Source organism: Palaemon carinicauda, chromosome 26 (assembly GCF_036898095.1).
Source record: "Palaemon carinicauda isolate YSFRI2023 chromosome 26, ASM3689809v2, whole genome shotgun sequence".
NCBI classification, from domain to species: Eukaryota; Metazoa; Arthropoda; class Malacostraca; order Decapoda; family Palaemonidae; genus Palaemon; species Palaemon carinicauda.
In genome coordinates this window covers 31,045,243-31,066,927 of record NC_090750.1, presented here as the reverse complement: position 1 = coordinate 31,066,927, position 21,685 = coordinate 31,045,243, and the positions used below count along the sequence as shown (strand labels likewise).

Genomic DNA, 21,685 nt, shown 5'->3' with positions numbered 1-21,685 from the left:
TGCAAGAAATTGAAAAGAGTTTTCCATATTTCACAAGTCATTCTTTGCTGAGTTCATATATGAAGTCTGGTGACGTTATAATTCTGGGACAAGGCGAGCTGGCAAATTGTGTGATTTCCTTTCAATGCTTTACCAAGTAATATTAGTATTCCCATTATTGAAACATTGGTTAACGATCATCATATGATCAATCCTTGGGAAGATAGCTGTTGCTGCAAAACGTAACTTTTGAAACTGTTCCAGCCTTATCATGGTCTTTTATATCCTCTAACATTCCCCAATTTTACCTGAATTTATCTTCCTCTTGGTCACACTGCTGCATTATCAGACCAGTTGGAAGAATTCAGTAATCTACCGGGAGTATGAGAATTCTGATGCATTGGCTAACTTCCCTAAGCCCCTTGTTATTGTCTTTTGTTTATAACAGCAGAATGAATGCAATGCACTAGTCGTTAAAGTTAACATAATGAGTGTTGAAATTGTTATTTGCTGTCAGTACAACTGAATACATCGGGTGTTATTTTATATATACATAATAGCATATTTTCCTGAATTGTGTTTTCTTTGTAGGCGGCTGTTAACGAAGACGTGGAAGATGGAGAAGAAGCGGGTGGCAAGCGAAGTGGCAAAGGACGTCGTAAACCTGCTTATACTGGGGGTCTTGTATTGGATCCGAAGAAGGGTTTTTATGATAAATTTATTTTGCTCATGGATTTCAATTCTTTATACCCAAGCATCATACAGGAATACAATATTTGTTTCACAACAATGCCTCGCATACCATTGGAAGATGAAGAGGTAGGTGCTACCTGATCTGTTAAAAATTTAGTGATTTTATCTTTTAAATGGTTTTCATATCTTTTAACTTGACTATTCAAGTGAACTTTGGTTCAGATTCTTTCTGTCAGAAAAAATAAATCATTGAAGATTCCCTAATTGGAGGTTTGGCTGTAACAGTACACCAGATATGACATCTATATTCATAGAATGATAAACAGGGTGTTATTCATTCAGGGTGTTATTCATTGTTTCTTTTCTCTGTCACAATATTATAAAATATTTTTTTAGCTCTATTCTTACAGTTTTCAAAAAAAATTATTTGAGATAGAGATTGTAGTAGTTTCTTTAATCTTGGTAAACTCACCTATTGTATATACTAAGGGCAGCATATTTTTAATGCTAGGCATAGGGTGCATAGAGGAAAAAGCAGAAGGCTTTATATTTTTAGAATGACCTGTGTGTTAATTCTGGTCACTGACGGGGATTAAGTCGCTCAAGTCTGCTGGTGAGGTATGGTGGCGGCTTAGTTTACCACTCACCTGCGTGAAGCACAGTCAGTCCATACCGGTTAATCGTTTGGATCATCTGATTTCTTATCTTATCTCCACAAAAAAAAATGAAAAAGACCTAGAGTATGTGCTGTTTTGGTTCTTTTAATAGAGGCAAATAATTTAAAGATATCTCTTTCTATCACTTCCCACAAGATGAAAAACTTCAAAAGAAATGGGTTCACCTCTATTGCAATGAATTAGAACTTACCTTCTACAAAGTGATGTTTCTTTACTTTGAAACCAATTTGATTCTGAGAAAGATGGATGGAACACTTTAGTGAGGTTATGAATTGGAGATATGAGGAGGATAATTTGATTGATATACCTAAAGCTGAGGAAGACCTTGATGTGCCCATAAAGGAATTCGATGTGTTTGAAGTCGAAGCTTTCATTAAAAACTCATGAGATCGAAAGCCCCCGGATTTGATGGAATAACTGCTGAAATGATTTTAGCCGAAAATTAAGCGACTCCCAGAACACTTGCAAGATTATTTTGTAGAATGTGACATGAAAAGGCAAAACCTGATGAATGGAAGCTAGGAGTGTTGATGAAAATGGCAAAAAAAAATCTGACTGATTACAATAATTGCAGAGGTATCATACTTACGGCAGTTGTTATTATTGTTATTACTAGCCAAGCTACAACCCTAGTTGGAAAAGCAAGATGCTCTAAGCCCAAGGTCTCCAACAGGGAAAAATAGCCTAGTAAGGAAAGGAAACAAGGAAATAAAAACACGATATAAGAAGTAATGAAAAATTAAAATAAAATATTTTTAAAGACATTAACAACATAAAACAGATAATTCATAAATAACTATAAATGGACGTATGGCAACCTGTTCAACATAAAAACATTTGCTGCCACTTTGAACATTTGAACTTTACTGATTCAACTACCCGATTAGGAAGATCATTCCTCATCCTAGTCACAGCTGGGATAGACATTCTAGAATACTGTGTAGTATTGAGCCTCATGATGGAGAAGGCCTGGCTATTAGAATTAACTGCATGCCCAGTATTACGAACAGGATGGAACTGTCCAGTTGCCATGAATGTATATAGTACGCTCATTCTAAAGAGACTAGAGAAAAAGATTGATGAAGAGCTAAGGGATGAACTAGCAAGATTTTGAAAAGGTAGTAGTAGTACTGACCAAATTTTCATTTTAAGATATATTGTACAGCAATGTGTAGAATACAGAAATTCACTATTGATAGCATTTGTGGACTATGAAAAAGCCTTTGATAGTGTGCACTGGCCAATTCTGGGGAGAGTCCTGCATTATTATGGAGTATGTAAATTTGATTAAGTCTATTCCTGTGCATAGCAAGTGCAAATTCAATGTTAATGGAGTCCTATCAAATGAATTTCCAGTGAATAGTGGAGTACTCCAAGGGTATGTGTTGTCACCTATGTTCTTTATCCTCCTCATGGATTTTATAATGCATAGAACAGTTGGGGATGGCAGAGAAGGATTGGACTGGATTGGTAACAGGAAATTAGCGGATCTAGAGTGTGCTGATGACGCTGTCCCTATTAGCCAAACACCACTGCACTTGCAAAGCTTGCCTACCAGAATACATGAAATATCACATGAGGTTGGGCTCAAAATGAATAGAGGAAAGACAGAGATGATGAGAACGGAATATGCAATAGAAGATGAAATATCATTTGAAGGAGGAAGGATTAATGAGGTGGAATCATTTAAATAATTAAGGACTATACTCTCTAACACAGGCTCTTTAGAATTGGAGTTTAATGAAAGATTAGAAAAAGCAAACCAAACCATGGCTATGTTAAGTAAAATTTCGAAATCAAATTGCCTGAAATTACATATAGAAATCAGGCTATATATCAGTTTAGTGAGATCGCTATTACTGTATGGACATGAATTGTTGTATGGCAATGAAACAATACTCAACAGATTTTGTAAAATTGAGAACAAAGCCCTCAGAAGAATATTGGGAGTTGAGTAGACAGACAGGATTAAAAATAAAACTATAAGAAAGTTTACTCAAGTGCTATTTGTGGATGAGCTCATGGTGAGGGGTAGATGGAGATGATTATGGCATGCATTTTTATTTCACCAAGAGAGATTAGTTCACCAAACTTTCAACTGGGATCCACAAGGCACTAGAAGAGTTGGAAGACCCAGGCCTACATAACTGTGGACTATAAAGCATGAAGTAGGAGATGATGACTGGAGAAGTTCAAGATATAGGTGACCAGTGAAATCTAACTGAGGCCCTTTGCATCAATAGGCGTAGGACATGATGATGATGATGAAAGTGTGCAATGAGAGAACTGTATCACAAGGTTCATTGCACATTAAGGAACATAAGAACTCTCTGAACCCAGGGGAAATGATGTAACACAAGAAAGGGAACTGTGCCCTTCAGCGATGGCATTTGCTGCATTCGATATCCAGAAAAAACATTATGTAGTCAGTGAAGACTTGCAAGACATATCCTTTCAGGAGGCTATAGAAAAATAAGTTATATTGTAAGAAAAATCCTTCAGTAACAGTTGTTAAGAAAAGTACAGTACCCCCTTGCCTATTCACAAATCAACATTCACAAAATCACAGATTCCCAAGATTCTATATTATGCAATTATCTACTAAATATTCAAGAAAGTTTTATATTCAAAATATTTTTCTTTCATTTCAGTGTATAAATAACAGATCGTAACATTTTTTCTTTTAATCTGACGCTTATTTATATACAATTAATTTCATATCAATAAGTACATTTTCAAGTTAGAAAAACACAGTAAACATTACTTTATTGTGTGTACTGTATAAACACAGAATGCTACTATGCATATCAAACACATTAGCGATATATTTTTCAATATTAATCTTACCCGATGATCATGTAGCTGTCAACTCTGTTGCCCGACAGAAATCTACGGTCGGGATACGCCAGCGATCGCTATACAGGTGGGGGTGTACACAACAGCGCCATCTGTGGTCAGGTACTCCAGTACTTCTTGTCAACACCACCTCAATTTTTCCTCTGTCGTGCCACCGGCTAGACCTACTTGGATACGCTGTTGATTCTGGAGTTATTGTTCACGATTTGGTGATGTATTTGCTCTAGAGTTTAGCCTTCGCTATTCAGGAAGCTTTATCGTTAGCTTAGCAAGTTTTTGGAATTAATTTGATTTAATTTTGGTGACGAAGAGAGTATGAACTCTCTTTCACTTTTAAATGGCCGACCCTTCCCTTAGACGGAAGTGTTGGTGTCGAAGAGAGTATAGACTCTCTTTCTTAATTTTGCTTAACAAAGTTATAGATTTATTTTATATCTCTCCGCCTTTTATAGGCCTCTTCGATTAACTTCCTTTTATTATAAACTTATTAAAATTAATTTTTGTTTGTTTATATGCGACCTTTCCTAATAGTAGGCGGTCTTTTCTTGGAACCGAAGTTAATTAACATTGAGCCCGTCATATCGTTTTTACCTGTTAAGATTTTATGCTATTTTAATTTTAATGTTTTTGAAAGAATTTCTTTGATAGTCTCGTACTGTTTTCAAAGTTGAACTAACGTTTTGCTTTGTCTCCGCAGTTGTTGACGTTCAGAACGTTCAACTTGCGCTCTATCGTTACGATAGAGAGAGAGTATTCACGGTTTCACGTTGCAGTAAGAGTAAACCGATTCTAGCGTTTTGTTCATTCTTTCTTAGCTTAAATGGTTTTAATTCTAATAAAGGAACTTTTTATTTGGGAAATCTTTCAGTTTTTTTCCTTTAACAATAATATGTTTTAACGATATATATAATTGGGCTCATCTCTCAGGTTCTAAGTCAAGAGAGAGAGAGAGAGAGAGATAGAGACGGAGGGAGAGAGAGGAGGATAAACGTTTCGTTCAAGCGGGTAACGTTGTTATCGTTTTTGCTCTTCTCCCTAGTCTCTTTAGGGGAAGAAGGTAAACGTTTCTAGAGTTTTATTCTTGTTCCCAGGCTTTATGCGGTGAGAGATTTTAAACGTAGTTTATTTGATCTAGTGTTTAGTCTCTTTTCCAGCCACTGAATTATTTATCTTTCATTATGTTTTTCTGTTACATTGTAATACTGTTTTCGCAATTACTAACTTTTAATGAAGGATAGAATTGCGTGTTTCAGGTACAAACCACTTAAAGTTTTCGAGTTCAGTGAAATAAGTGCAAACAGAAAATCAAAAGTGATAAAGTGATAAGCGCAAAGTGTTACAGTGTTGCGTTCGAGGGTTCGTCTGTTCGTGCCAGTTGTTCGCCTAGTCTGGGACCTCTTACAAGCTCCCAAGCCCAGGGGAGAAGTAACGTCGAAGGACTTATGGGTTCATCAGGCCTTGATCGACGAACAGACGTTTCCCTCCGTGGTTTCGGGTGTACCCACTCACGTAGCCGACGTGATCACCCCACCCACACAAAGACGAGAGAGCCCATTTATTCCTCGTCTGCGGAAGAGGTTTCTCGCAGAAACCATGGACCAAATCTTGCAGCTTTTAAGTGCAAGTCGGTCCCTTCCGCGCAAGTCCAACTCCTAGGTGTAGCCACTGCCACTGGGTCAGTTCGGACTTGCTGCAGTACGACAACTGCACACCTCCCAGAGAGGCAAGGTGGTACCGCAACAGGCAGTAACTCCGTCTGTTGCCGCACCAGCTGTTTTAGACCCTCAGTCTCAACGGACAGTAGCTCCGTTTGTTGTTGTCTTTCATAGACCCTAGTGGTCCATGCTGCAGACTATACAGTCTCAGCTTGCTCCTTCATACAGGAGTATCATGCTGGAAGGTTGACAATGTAGCCTGTTAACCTACAACCCGCCGAGGTTGTGCGCTCAGCAGATACTGCGGCTGCCTGCTCCCACCCTCCACCTGTGAGAGCTCCACCTCCGATGCGCAGTCCACCCTGCCAGACGCATGTTCTTGCTGCGCCTCCTGCTTTCATGCGTGAGTTGCCGCATCGGGAGTTGCCGGGTTCCAGCACTATGAGGCAACCTCCTCAACCCATGAGGCAGGAGCCTCATGCTATGCGGCAACCTCCTCTACACATGAGGCAGGAGCCTCATGCTATGAGGAGCCTCATGCTATGCGGCATCCTCCTCAACCCATGAGGCAGGAGCCTCATGCTATGCGGCAACCTCCTCTACCCATGAGGCAGGAGCCTCATGCTATGCGGCATCCTCCTCAACCCATGAGGCAGGAGCCTCATGCTATGCGGCATCCTCCTCAACCCATGAGGCAGGAGCCTCATGCTATGCGGCATCCTCCTCAACCCATGAGGCAGGAGCCTCATGCTATGCGGCATCCTCCTCAACCCATGAGGCAGGAGCCTCATGCTATGCGGCAACCTCCTCTACCCATGAGGCATGAGCCTCATGCTATGCGGCATCCTCCTCAACCCATGAGGCAGGAGCCTCATACTATGCGGCATCCTCCTCAACCCATGAGGCAGGAGCCTCATGCTATGAGGAGCCTCATGCTATGCGGCATCCTCCTCAAACCATGAGGCAGGAGCCTCATGCTATGCGGCAACCTCCTCAACCCATGAGGCAGGAGCCTCATACTATGCGGCATCCTCCTCAACCCATGCGGCATGAGCCTCATCCCTTGCAGCATGAGCCTCATCCCATGCAGCATGAGCCTCATACCATGCAGCATGAGCCTCATCCCATGCAGCATGAGCCTCATCCCATGCAGCATAAGCCGCATGCCATGCAACATGCTCTGCATACCTTACAGCATGCTCTACATACAGCATGCTCTGCATACCTTACAGCATGCTCTGCATACCTTACAGCATGTGCATACCTTACAGCATGCTCTGCATACCTTACCGCATGCTCCTCAGTCACACATCTTTGGTTGTTGCCAACTCACAAGACTGTCAAGCAGTTTCATAACGTTGCCTTCTGGTCTGCTGCTTTTGCACCAGTGAAACCCTCACTGAGAGAACTTAGCTTTTCTCGGATATGGTTCCTGTAGATGAGAAAGTGCTATTCTCCCTCCTTCTGATATTCCCTTGAGGACTCTGTCATTTGGAGAGGAGCCTTAAGCTGCTTAGCCTCCTATGGACTTTTATTTAAGCATAACATGCTTCCAGGGAGGGTAATGGTTCCGCTTCAGTCGCTAACCCCGTCTGTTGCCACACCTGCTCCCATAGACCTTGAGCTTTGTTGCAAGACATGCAGTCCAAGCTTAGTCCTTGTTAGAGGATTTTTTGTTTACGGAGTCAGTGTGTCACTGGGAAGACGTTCAACAACCAGCAGAAGTGACTTGTTGTGACGCAGTGCGGCAACCTCAGCAACCCGATAAGGAGTTGTCTGTACTACCCAGACAGTCTAGACAGTTTCGGGTTGTCGCTGTACTTCCTCGCTTCCCCATGGTTGACAGTTCACAGACTGTGCAGCAGTACCATGATCTTGTGTCCGGCTCCGTCAGACGACTGGCTTTTAAGAGCTCCCACAAGTCGTCGCTGTCTGGAGATTCTCAGATGGACTATGGATCTGACCAAGGAACTGGGCCTCCTGGTCAATTTAGAGGAGTCCCAGCTCGTCCCATCCCAGACCATTGTCTACCTGGGTATGGAGCTTCAGAGTCGAGCTTTTCGGGCTTTTCCGTCGGCCCCAAGGATCTACCAAGCCCTAGAATGCATCCAGAGCATGCTGAGAAGGAACCGATGCTCAGTCAGGTAGTGGATGAGTCTAACAGGGACACTTTCATCGCTGGCCCTGTTCATCGAGTTAGGGAGACTCCACCTCCGCCTCCTTCAGTATCATCTAGCTGCTCACTGGATAAAGGACATGACGCTAGAGACGGTCCCAGTTCCTGTTTCCGAAGAGAGGAGGTCTACTCTAACGTGGTGAAAGAACAGCTTTCTTCTCAAGGAAGTCTACCTTTGGCTGTTCAGAAACCCGACCGCCGTCTCTTCTCGGACGCATCAGACACGGGCTGGGGTGCGACTTTGGACGGACAGGAATGCTCGGGAACATGGAATCAGGAGCAAAGGACACTTCACATCAATTGCAAGGAGCTGTTGGCGGTTCATCTGGCCTTGATAAACTTCAAGTCCCTCCAGCTTAACAAGGTGGTGGAGGTGGACTCTGACAACACCACAGCCTTGGCTTACATCTCCAAGCAGGGAGGGACTCATTCGTGGAAGTTGTTCTAGATCGCAAGGGACCTCCTCATCTGGTCAAAAGATCGAAAGCTCACGCTGGTAACGAGGTTCATTCAGGGCGATATGAATGTCATGGCAGATCGCCTCAGCCGGAAGGGTCAGGTCATCCCCACAGAGTGGACCCTTCACAAGAATGTTTGCAGCAGACTTTGGGCCCTGTGGGGTCAGCCAACCATAGATCTGTTCGCTACCTCGATAACCTAGAGGCTCCCGTTGTATTGTTCTCCGATTCCAGACCCAGCAGCAGTTCACGTGGATGCTTTTCTGCTGGATTGGTCCCATCTCGACCTGTATGCATTCCCGCCGTTCAAGATTGTCAACAGGGTACTTCAGAAGTTCGCCTCTCGCAAAGGGACACGGCTGACGTTGGTTGGCTCCGCTCTGGCCCGCGAGAGAATGGTTCATAGAGGTACTGCAATGGCTGGTCGACATTCCCAGGACTCTTCCTCTAGGAGTGGACCTTCTACGTCAACCTCACGTAAAGAAGGTACACCCAAACCTCCACGCTCTTCGTCTGACTGCCTTCAGACTTTCGAAAGACTCTCAAGAGCTAGGGGCTTTTCGAAGGAGGCAGCCAGAGCGATTGCCAGAGCAAGGAGGACATCCACTCTCAGAGTCTATCAGTCTAAAGGGGAAGTCTTCCGAAGCTGGTACAAGGCCAATGCAGTTTCCTCAACCAGTACCACTGTAACCCAGATTGCTGACTTCCTGTTACATCTAAGGAACGTAAGATCCCTTTCAGCTCCTACGATCAAGGGTTACAGAAGTATGTTGGCAGCGGTTTTCCGCCACAGAGGCTTGGATCTTTCCACCAACAAAGATCTACAGGACCTCCTTAGGTCTTTTGAGACCTCAAAGGAACGTCGGTTGTCCACTCCAGGCTGGAATCTAGACGTGGTCCTAAGGTTCCTTATGTCATCAAGATTTGAACCTCTCCAATCAGCCTCTTTTAAGGACCTCACATTAAAAACTCTTTTCCTCGTGTGCTTGACAACAGCTAAAAGAGTAAGTGAGATCCACGCCTTCAGCAGGAACATAGTTTTCACATCTGAAACGGCTACATGTTCCTTGCAGCTCGGTTTTTTGCTAAAACGAGCTTCCTTCACGTCCTTGGCCTAAGTCGTTCGAGATCCCAAGCCTGTCCAACTTGGTGGGGAACGAACTGGAGAGAGTACTTTGCCCAGTTAGAGCTCTTAGGTACTATCTAAAAAGGTCATAACCTTTACGAGGACAATCAGAAGCCTTATGGTGTGCTATCAAGAAGCCTTCTCTTCCAAGGTCTAAGAACTCAGTTTCTTACTAAATCAGTCTTCTGATTAGGGAAGCACATTCTCATCTGAAGGAAGAAGACCTTGCTTTGCTGAAGGTAAGGACACATGAAGTGAGAGCTGTGGCTACTTCAGTGGCCTTCAAACAGAACCGTTCTCTGCAGAGTGTTATGGATGCAACCTATTGGAGAAGCAAGTCAGTGTTCGCATCATTCTATCTCAAAGATGTCCAGTCTCTTTACGAGAACTGCTACACCCTGGGACCATTCGTAGCAACGAATGCAGTAGTAGGCGGGGGCTCAGCCACTACATTCCCATAATCCCATAACCTTTTTAACCTTTCTCTTGAATACTTTTTATGGGTTGTACGGTCGGCTAAGAAGCCTTCCACATCCTTGTTGATTTGGCGGGTGGTCAATTCTTTCTTGAGAAGCGCCGAGGTTAAAGGTTGTGATGAGGTCCTTTAGTATGGGTTGCAGCCCTTTATACTTCAGCACCTAAGAGTCGTTCAGCATCCTAAGAGGACCGCTACGCTCAGTAAGGAAGACGTACTTAATAAAGGCAGAGTAATGGTTCAAGTCGTCTTCCTTACCAGGTACTTATTTATTTTATGTTATTTTTGAATAACTAATAAAATGAAATACGGGATACTTAGCTTCTTTGTTAACATGTATGCTGGTCTCCACCCACCACCCTGGGTGTGAATCAGCTACATGATCATCGGGTAAGATTAATATTGAAAAATGTTATTTTCATTAGTAAAATAAATTTTTGAATATACTTACCCGATGATCATGATTTAATTGACCCACCCTTCCTCCCCATAGAGAACCAGTGGACCGAGGAAAAAATTGAGGTGGTGTTGACAAGAAGTACTGGAGTACCTGACCACAGATGGCGCTGTTGTGTACACCCCCACCTGTATAGCGATCGCTGGCGTATCCCGACCGTAGATTTCTGTCGGGCAACAGAGTTGACAGCTACATGATCATCGGGTAAGTATATTCAAAAATTTATTTTACTAATGAAAATAAAATTTTTCTTTCATTTCTGTCAATAAATATCAGATTGTATCATATTTGTTACCTTTTAATCTCATGATTGTTTATTTACAATTAATTGTACTGTAATAAGTACATTTTGAAGTTAAAAAACAAAAACAGAACTCTATTGTATGTATGGACGCAATACTACTACGCATAGTGATTTATTTTTCAATTTATTTCAGTAATTGAATGAGATTGTAACATATTTTCCATTTGAACCTCATGATTATTTATCTATAACAAATTTGATATCAATAAGTAGACCTACTTTTTTTAAGTTAAAAACACTGAACAAAACTATTTCATGTATGAATGCACAATGCTACTACACATATCAAACACATTAGCAATTTATTTTTCTTCCATTTCTTTAAATGAATAACAGATTGTAACATATATTTCCTTTAGTCTAATGATTATTTAATTTTATTTAATTTTATATCAGTTAGTACATATTTAATTTGAAAATCACAATGAATAGTACTGTTTGGTATGTACAAATGGACCATGCTACTATGTATGCTTATCAAACACATTAGCGATTATTTTTCTTTCATTTCGGTAAACAAATAACAGATCATAACATATTTTTCCTTTTAGTCTAATTATTATTCATTCACAATTAATATATCAATAAGTATATATTTTAGTTAAAGTATTGTGTTATGGTACTTTTTTAATTGGTGTTCATGAATCACATTCTTGATATTTTATTCTGGTAAAAGTATTATACTTTTCTTAAATGATTCTAAATTATTCATGATAGTATTTCTTGATGGTATTAGACATTTTTTATATCAAAATAGGCAGTTATAAGCATTTTTAAATGGCGTTTTAAATATTCACAAATTTTCCCTATTCGTGGCGGGTTCTGGTCCTTAATCCCTGTGAATCTGGTGGTAATTGTACTTGAATCAGAAGAAAGAACATGGATAGAAGAGATTTCTAAATCCCAGGGTGCCCTTCACTTCCCAGTGATGAATTCCTTAAACAATTTGATAAGAATGAGAGGGTTTTTAAGTCCCACAGTGGAGAGACGATTTTAAAACCAGGATGCCGCCAGATAACTGTAGCGCTTGACCGCGGGTCTGTGCTTGCCCAAACCTTCCTAATATAGACCTTGATGTAGAGTATATTTGTAAGGTAATGGGTGGCTTTTCAAATATGAAAAATTAAGATATATTAGCTGTCTAGCAATCAAAATGTCTATAAACAGGATACTGTGATTTTCTTCCTTTTATATAGTAACTTTTTTTAGATGGAACCAAGGAATTATTGGTGGCAACAAAACCATGAGTATTTAAATTTTCTTTTAGATTACCCAGAACATCATCAACATAATGGTAACTAACAATTTGAGATTACTAAACTTAAGTTATCAATCTAGTCAAAAAAATCTCCACTCTTATCCAACATATATTTGGAGTTTATTAAGATCAAAGTGAACTTCAGTTTGGTTCTCTCAAATCCTTTGGTATCACTATGTTGATGATGCTCTTGGTATTCAGAAAAGATAATAATCTAGAGACTTCTGTTGCTATTATTAATTCCATAGTTTCGTTCTCAGAATTTACTATTGAAAAGGAAGAAAATTACAGAATCTCAGTTTTTGTTTTCATAGATAAGCTTATGAATAGTAGAAAGCCAACCAATAACTTAACATATATACATTTCTATTCAGGTCATTTGAAAATATAGTGGTATTTTTTTTTCTCCTCAATGTACTTAGGGTACTAAGAATATGCAGCACTTAGTACATAGAAGGTGACTTTACCAAAACTGAAGAAATTGCTACTAGTTTATGCCTCCCCACATATTTTTATTTTAGAAAACTGAATAAGAGCTAATAGAACCTTGTAGATTGTTCAGTTAGAGTAAAGGAAGCAATGAATGGCACACTACTCTACTATTTCATGAATATTTTTACATGTCACACCCCTTTTGTGAAAATGATAAATATAAGAGTAATGTTTAAATATGGTTGTACATTAAAATCATTGTAATTAAGAATAACTCTGAAGTGACAAATATCTAAAGGCAGTTCCTTCCGAACAAAACAGCATACGATGGCCATCTCTTTGGGATTTATTAATGCTTTGGCAAAAATTAAGCATCAGAGTCAGTTTATTACAGACCACGATAGTAGTATATGATAATGACTTAACCTAAAGAAATATTGTCAAATCCTTCTTGATTCCCTATATACCAAAGGTCACAATTTAAATCTAAGCTTTTTTTTCTATATGCTCTTTCTAAAATCTGACTTGTCTGGAATCACCATGAAACTGATAGCTTATGGATCCTATTCTCTATAAATACAATATCATTGTATATTTATTCTCATTGTGAGTCTGTTGATGTCACTGAAAATGTGAAAGTATTAACTCCAATCATCTTTTCACTATTCCTATTATGGCTATAATACATAACATGTCACCTTTCATGATTTCTACCTGCACATGTGTGTGTGTGTGTTTTTGCTGTTGTATAGCCTCTACCTCTTCATTGAAACTCCAGTAGGTCAACCTGATTAGAGCACTACATAGTTCAAGTTTTGTAAGGTTTATTGTATACAGTAGTCCATTAGATAACAATGATTTATTGATAATTTTTTTTAAAGGAACAAATGCCTTGTGTGAATTGAGAATTGTCACTTAGAGGCTCAACTCCTTTTAATTATGTAACACTGTACAAAATTTATGCCATAAGTTACATTACATTTTCTCTTATCTATACACTTTAATCATGAATTTGAAGGCCAAGAACTTAATTGGTACTATAATTCATTCCTGATGAGGACACTTTTGTAGAGTTGCTATTTTTATTGTTCAGAATGAAGTAGCCATTCCATACGTACCTGAAGAGGGAACAGAGCCTGGTGTTCTTCCTACAGAAATCCGTAAATTGGTTGAAAGTAGGAAGCAAGTTAAGCAGATGATGAAACAGCCAGATTTATCTCGGGATCTGAAGTTACAGGTAAGAACAGTATCAGTTTCCCTACACATGTTTTCTAAATAGTTTTAGCTTTGTTGTTGACAAAAAGAATTTTTTTTTACTTGATAAGTAACTACTGTAGTAATATTAAAGGAATAAGACCATTGAATCAATATTGCCAGACTCATAGAACTCACGTAAGGTATTGATGCCCATGAGTTGTAGTTGAGTGTTCAGAAATTTGAAGGGTTGAATTATGTTCTAAAAATATTTGTTGTTGGCAGGAAATCTTTGAAAAATATATTTTAAGTTTCTGAAAACATACTTTACTTTGCAATATTAATGTAAAAGCTGTACAGTTATTTGATTTCTCCAAGGATGGTATAGATAACTGTTAAGGTAATTGTTTTTCCATTCCTTTTCAGTATGATATTCGACAGAAAGCCTTGAAACTTACAGCCAACAGTATGTATGGTTGCTTGGGTTTTTCGCATTCCAGGTTCTTTGCACGACATCTAGCCTCCTTTGTCACAGGTATTTATGACTGTCAGTTTTTTTTTTTTTTTTTTTTTTTTTTTTTAATTTGTGAAAATCTACTTAAATAGTATTACAATTTTCATGTGTAAAGATCATACATACTGTATATACTGCACAGTAGATTAAAAAGTTGGTACAGTCTAATATCTAAATCCTCAGATATTACTTGGATTTCCATTCCTTCTCCCCTGCTCATGCACACAATCTCACATAGAAAATCTCATTTCAGTAGGGGACCCTAAACTTTGGGGATGTGAAAAAAAATTGTACTTGTACTACATTTAAATATACTGTTAAGTACGTTAATGATACTGGGAATAATACTAATACAGTATTGAAGTCAACCCAATGTCATCATGATTTTGATATTTTGCATATTGAGATCTGCTAATTTTTTTTAATGAAGTTTAGATTCTTCACAAACCCTGGCAGTTAGGACTGTTGGCAAGAACCCAACATTTCCAAACCTGCAATTCTTTACATCCAGCCTTGGTGCCATTTTCCTCCTGCACAACGCCACTTCTCTAGCTGACTCTGTCTTACTCTCCTAGCATCCTTCATCACTAAAGATTTTCCCATAAATGTTTGTCAAACAAAAAGTCTTCTTTCTTTACCCTTGCCATGGACCCTAAGGGCTTCATCTTCTTAGGCTACTGCTAAGCAGCAAAAAAAGGTCATTACTCTTTAAGAGAAGTAAAAGTTTTCAGTAAGTGTTATGTGCCTGCTATGGAAAGATTTATTATATATTGTGTACCTGTACTGTTCATTTTGTGTTAAATACAGAATGCTACCATTGCATCGTAAGGATTACATGATTTTAGGGTTGTGGTGGCCTATGTGGTAATGTCCCTGACTGGTGATCACCAGACTGGGATTCGAGTCCCGCTCAAACTCGTTTATTCCTTTGGTTGCTGCAACCTCACCATGCTTGTGAGGTAAGGATGGTGGGTTTGGGGAGCCTATAGGTCTGTCTTCTAAGTCATCACCAGCTATTGCTTGACCCTTCTTGGTCCTAACTTGTGTGCTGATCATATTATTATCATTATTATCAAATGCTAAATTACAACCCTAGTTGGAAAAACAGGATGCTATAAGCCCAGGGGCTCCAACAGGGAAAATAGCCCAGTGAGGAAAGGAAATAAGGAAAAATAAAATATTTCAGGAACAGTAACATTGAAATAAAAATTTCCTATATAAACTATAAAAACTTTTAACAAAACAAGAGGAAGAGAAATAAGATGGAATAGTGTGCCCGAGTGTACCCTCAAGCAAGAAAGCTCTCATCCAAGATAGTGGAAGACCATGGTACATAGGCTATGTCACTACCCAAGACTATTATTATTATTATTATTATTATTATTATTACTAGCCAAGCTACATCCTTAGTTAGAAAAGCAAGATGCTATAAGCCCAAGGGCTCCAGTAAGGGAAAAATAGCCCAGTGAGGAAAGGAAATAAGGAAATAAATAAATGATGAGAACAAATTAACAATAAATCATTTTAAAAACAGCAACGCCAAAACAGATGAAAACTATTAACAATGTCAAAAACAAGATATGTCATATATAAACTATGAAAAGATTCATGTCAGCCTGGTCAACATAAAAACATTTGCTCCAACTTTGAATTTTTGAAGTTCTACTGATTCAACTACCCGATTAGAGAGATCATTCCACAACCTGGTAAAAGTTGGAATAAAACTTATAGAATACTGTGTAGTATTGAGCATCATGATGGAGAAGGCCTGGCTATTAGAACAATGGTTTGATTTTGAAGTGTCCTTCTCCTAGAAGAGCTGCTTACCATAGCTAAAGAGCCTCTTCTACCCTTACCAAGAGGAAAGTGGCCACTGAACAACTACAGTGCAGTAGTTAACCCCTTGGGTGAAGAATTGTTTGGTAATCTCAAGTGGTGTCAGGTTTATGTGGACAGAGGAGAATATGTAAAGAATAGGACAGACTATTCGGTGTATATGTAGGCAAAGGGGAAATGAACCGTAACCAGAGAGAAGGATCCTATGTAGTACTGTCTGGCCAGTCAAAGAGATTTAAAGACATTTCTTTTAACCAAAAATTAAAATTTTCCATCAAGAAATAGAGAGATAAGAGAAAAACATTGTTTGAAACAAATAAAATGACAATATCTGCTTAGGCCAGGAACCAATATCATATTGAGAATTTTATTTGTGTAAAATATAGTGTTTTGTGTTTTTCATCTTATTTATTATTTAAAGTAAAATGCTTGTATTAATTTATTATGCAAGAAAAAATCAAATATTATTAAAAGGAAATAAGAAGCTGAAAATTAAAGATTAGTTTAAAGAGGAATTGGAGAAGTATTGAATTAAAATCTCAAAATAGAGACGATTGGCAAAATCTAACCCAGGCCCTTTGCGTCAGTAGGGGTAGGAGGATGTGATGATGATGATGATATATATATATATATATATATATATATATATATATATATATATATATATATATATATATATATATATATATATATATATATATAATTATATATATATATACTGTATATATAGTGTGTGAGCGTTTTGTATATGTAGTGTATAGTTGAAATGTCAAATGATTATACAGAATTGAAATCTGGCAACTCGATTTGTAACATTTGCATGTTTTACTAACAAAGACATTCCTTTACTGTCTTCACTAAGGTTGGAGAAAGCTCTGCCCATATCTTAGAAGTAGTAAGAAGAGCAATTCCTTATTAAATTGGCTGTGGGAACACTAGTGACATCTAACAAACAATTTCCCATGAGTGTCAGTGTTCTTTTGATTCTAACTGTACAACAAATATGACTTAAATTCATTAAAATTTGTCCTAGTTTTAAGCCGTCTTCTACGCTGAAATATATGGTATTTACACCCATCGTGAGTGTAATTTTAACCTTTTTCAAGTTGTTAAAATTTTAAGATATTTTCAATGTTATGTTTATTCATATAAAAATTTAATTATAGATAAAATACTGTATGGTACTATACATAGAAAGTATTGAAAATGGGTAATAAAAACGTTTGAATGGGTAAGCTGCTGTTTGCGTTGGCCCTATTGGAAATATCCCTGTTGTGTATTTTGAAGTACAGTATGCAATTTTCTATTTATGCAAGTCAATGGATCTACCAAATTCTTGCATAATTCAGAACCCTACTGTATATTTCGAACTCAATTTGAGCTTTCTGTCATACTAAATTCATATATGGTTCCCTCCTCTTTTCAGGTTGATGGTTTCTTATACAGACTTTTTGCTTCTTTTAAATTTTACTAGTGGTACTACAAATATACTTTAATCTCCTAAGATTTGATCCTTTGAATTGACAGGAAAGGGAAGGGAGATTCTCCTTAACACTCGTGATTTGGTCCAGAAAATGAACTTTGAAGTTATTTATGGTGATACTGATTCCATCATGATCAATACAAATTCCACGGATTATGATCAAGTATTCAAGCTTGGGAACAAGGTAAACCATTTTTTAAGTTAGTCACCAGTCAACTTTGTGATAGTGGATAAAAGTTGCCATTTTCATTATGATACTGTCAATAATTTTGTGTAAGCATGAGACTGTTGATGTTTATTTTTTCATTATTATTGATGAAGTAGTTTTAAGATTTTTTTTTTCTAGATCTAATTGTTATCAGATATGACCCATTAAAAAGATATGCCTTAGATTTATTTCATTCTAATCTATAATTTATAACAATCAGTATTTTATGATACAAAATAGTGTCATAAACTTTAATCCTTGACCACCCACTTAAATTTCACATGCAAGATTGGATTCTGTATTCCTTGGTAGCCACAACTTGAATTATTCTTGCAATTGTAATAAATTGACTACATCATAAAGTCTCCTAATATTTTAGTTGATTATGATCCTTTATCAAAGATACTATAGTCTAATTTTTTTAACGGTGCATATTTGCACTGACTCACAGAGGTGCCCTTTTAGCTCGGAAATGTTCCTGATACCTGATTGGTCGAAAGTATTTTTGTCCAAACAACCTTCATTGTTCTCAAATAATTACCAAGTAATGTTAATCAAAACTTATTTATTAACCTATATTTCTCCATCAGATATATGTTTTGTCAATAAACAATGTAAAAGAATAAATATATCATAAAGTATCATCATGGTAAGTCTAAATTTAATAACCCAATCCACCGAAGTCAACGACAGCAGCTTATTTTCGGATGCACGCTTTTTAATTTTGTAATTTTTCACATATTTTAACAAATTTGGATAAATTATACTCAGCATAAGTTAAACATGTTATTATAAACTTCTAAGTATCAGAATTTACCAAAAACATAGAATTAATAAAACCCAATATTTGTGAAAACTTATGGGGAGGTAAAAGAACAGTCTGCAGCGGCCTGTTTGGAAAACAGTCCCTTCTGACTGTCATAGCTGCAGTTTTTTTATTTTTTCGTAATATAGTTCAGCCTATTCCTTTTAGTTTAAATAGTTTTGCATTGTTGCACTTCGTAATATTTTGCTTAGTATTTTTCCACATTCCTGTTCCTCACCTAATATCTATTTTCCCCGATATCCTTCTTTCATATAGGCCTATGTGATATCTGCACTGCGATTCCTAATGTTTTGTACCTTACGTCAGTAAGTATGTAAATAATAATAACAACATAGATTTTATGCTTTGTAGCAAGTTTAGCCTATTCTGTAAACCTGTTCAGTAGCTCACATTATATAAAATAAAATTAAGCATATTTTCTTTGTCCCCGCCTCTATACTATTTTAATGAGACTAGCACGCGCTTCCCTTCAAGCCAACACTTTCCACAGAGGCTAAGGAATCGTAGTGCGGATATCCCATATATGAAAGAAGGGATATCCGGGAAAATAGATTGATATTAGGTGAGGAACAGAAATGTGGGAAAATACTAAGCAAAATATTACGAAGAGAGACAATGCAAGACTATTTAAACTAAAATGAATAGGCCGAACTATATTACGAAAAAAAAAAAAAATGCGTCTATGACAGCCAGATGGGATTGTTTCCCCGCCAGGCTGCTGCAGGCTGTTCTTTTACCTCCCCTTAAGTTTTCACAAATATTGGGTTTTATTAATTCTATGTTTTTGGTAAATTCTGGTATTCAAAGAAGGTTTATAAGAACATGTTTAACTTGTGCTGAGTGTAATTTATCCCAATTTGTGTTAAAATATGTGAAAAATTACAAAATTACAAAGCGTGCATCCGAAAATAAGCTGCTGTCGTTGACTTTGGCGGATTGGGTTATTAAATTTAGACTTACCATGACGATACTTTATAATATATTAATTCTTTCACATTGTTTATTGACAAAACATATATCTGATGGAGAAATATAGGTTAGTAAATAAGTTTTGATTCCCCTTACTTGGTAATTATTTGAGAACAATTAAGGTGTTCGGACAAAAATACTTGCGACCAATCAGGTATCAGGAACATTTCCGAGCTAAAAGGGCACCCCTGTGAGTCGGTGCAATATATATATATATATATATATATATATATATATATATATATATATGGGCTCAAGCCATGACGTCCTGATGGAAGGTTCCTTTTTGGTAGCTTCCTTGGGTATATTAACTACTAGGATATTCCCAGAGAATTAAACCACAGGTTTTCATAGAATTCTTACTTCTGGAGCGAGTATCCTAAAGGTTTCCCTTTAAGACATCGTATATCAACAGGGGACGCATGTATTAACACGCCACATAGCTATCTGCACCCCATATAGAGTTAACACTTCGATATGGAGGGGCGGAGAATAACTGGGGAGCTGTTCCACAGCTAAACTCGTCCGTGGCTACTTTTGGTACTCGAAACGTTAACAAACGGGCGCCATTGCTAAATGACGTCACGTCCGTCCTCATCCTTCTTTTAGTAGCTTGCCTTGCTAAGACGGATTTCCCCTTGTGCTTTTTTATCGGCTTGCATCTTCGTAATGTCGCTACCTTCAGCCTCGCCTTCTTCTGGAAAGTTGAGTACCAGGTCCCAGTATTGTTTAAATAAGCTCTGACCGTAAAGTAACTTATACTTTTCGAGATTTGTTCCAACACAAATACTTACCGAGAACTATTTTTCTTGGAGTCACTTGGTGATCTCTCTTTCTCGACCAAGGTTTTTGGCGCCGTTACCCCCCTACCCCGCCGCCAAAGAATGTGCCCCGAGGGCAGGATTAGGGCAGGTCACTGCTTCTCTGGGCCATTCTCCTCATTAAGTTTCTTGGTCGTGAGGTGTTCACACCTCACTCTCAAGTCTCTCTCGATCCTTAGTGCGCACTTAGTGTTCCACGTGTTCCCAGCGTGGGGACTTGTGTTTTTTCGCAGTGTGCTTTCCCAAGTGTTCCTGTGCGTTAACTTTTCAACCGTGTGCTTACCCGGTGTTTAATTCATTTCCTTAAGTGCTTGTGTCGTGCGTTGTGTCCGTTATGGAATAGTATTCCTTGATTTCTTTCAAGGAATTAATAGCTGAAAGGAACAATTTTACAATAAATCATTCTTCCTCCCCTTATCCTTGGTGTTAGCCGTGTAGGGGCAGCTTATGTTCCCCTTCAACCACGTGTCAGGATTACTGGTCCTGGAAAGTAGTGCAGTGAGTGCACTTCGGCACCAAGAGGAAGAATACATCCAAGAGGCTCATAAGAAGACGAGCCTCTCCTCGCCACTTAATTCCTGATGCCTCGTCGAATAGAGATTCTTATTCAGCCATCTTCCCCTACCCAGAGTAGGGGACGAGGTAAGTCAGTTGCGGGGAAGTGCCCATTGCTCTTCCCCAGGAGTTTGAGTGGGTGCGGTATAGCACCAAGAAGTAGGCGACGAAGGGTTGGCCTAAGAAGACTAGCGCTGGGCGTCTCGCCTGACAGAGCTTCCCTACCACCCTCTCCTACCCAGAGTAGGAGACGAGGTTGGTTAATTGTGAAGAAGATAACTCTTAAGAAGTAGTTCGAGGTAAGTACTACTTTCGAGAGTGTGTGGGGAGACGGAGTCCTGGTGCAAGCAGGCCACGTCTCCTCTGATGACCCCATGTGGGGGAAAAATGTCCCTAATTCTTCTCCAGTCTCTTAGCGTATTTTTCAGTCTCTTCTGCAGCCGAGGGCCTCGCCGAGAAGGAGCCTCCCAGGTCTGTATTGCAGCGTTCCCCGGACCGGCAACCCAGGGTTTTTTCTCACCACGAAGGCCATCCTCCAGACGCAGATATAACCCTCGCAGGGAGAAATGCGAGAAGGCCTCTTCAGGCAGACGTAAGACCGCGAAGCTTCCGGTTCACCCCGCCAACGGGTGTAACCGGGCTTCTTTACGGGCAGCCTGGCCGAATCAGCCACCTGGTTCGGCCCTCGGACTTAAAGGAACGGTTCCCTCCGTTGGGTCAGCCCACGGGGATC

General features: G+C 38.8%; 1 protein-coding gene across 1 annotated transcript in view; it reads left to right on the top strand.

Annotated features, from left to right (window-relative positions):
• Positions 1–21,685, top strand: part of LOC137619873 (DNA polymerase alpha catalytic subunit-like) — a 316,081-nt gene that overhangs the window by 247,046 nt on the left and 47,350 nt on the right. The window contains exons 17-20 of the mRNA XM_068350163.1: positions 571–798; positions 13,640–13,783; positions 14,167–14,275; positions 17,618–17,757. Of these exons, the coding sequence (XP_068206264.1) occupies positions 571–798; positions 13,640–13,783; positions 14,167–14,275; positions 17,618–17,757 (621 nt within the window). The remainder of the gene's footprint in view (positions 1–570; positions 799–13,639; positions 13,784–14,166; positions 14,276–17,617; positions 17,758–21,685) is intronic.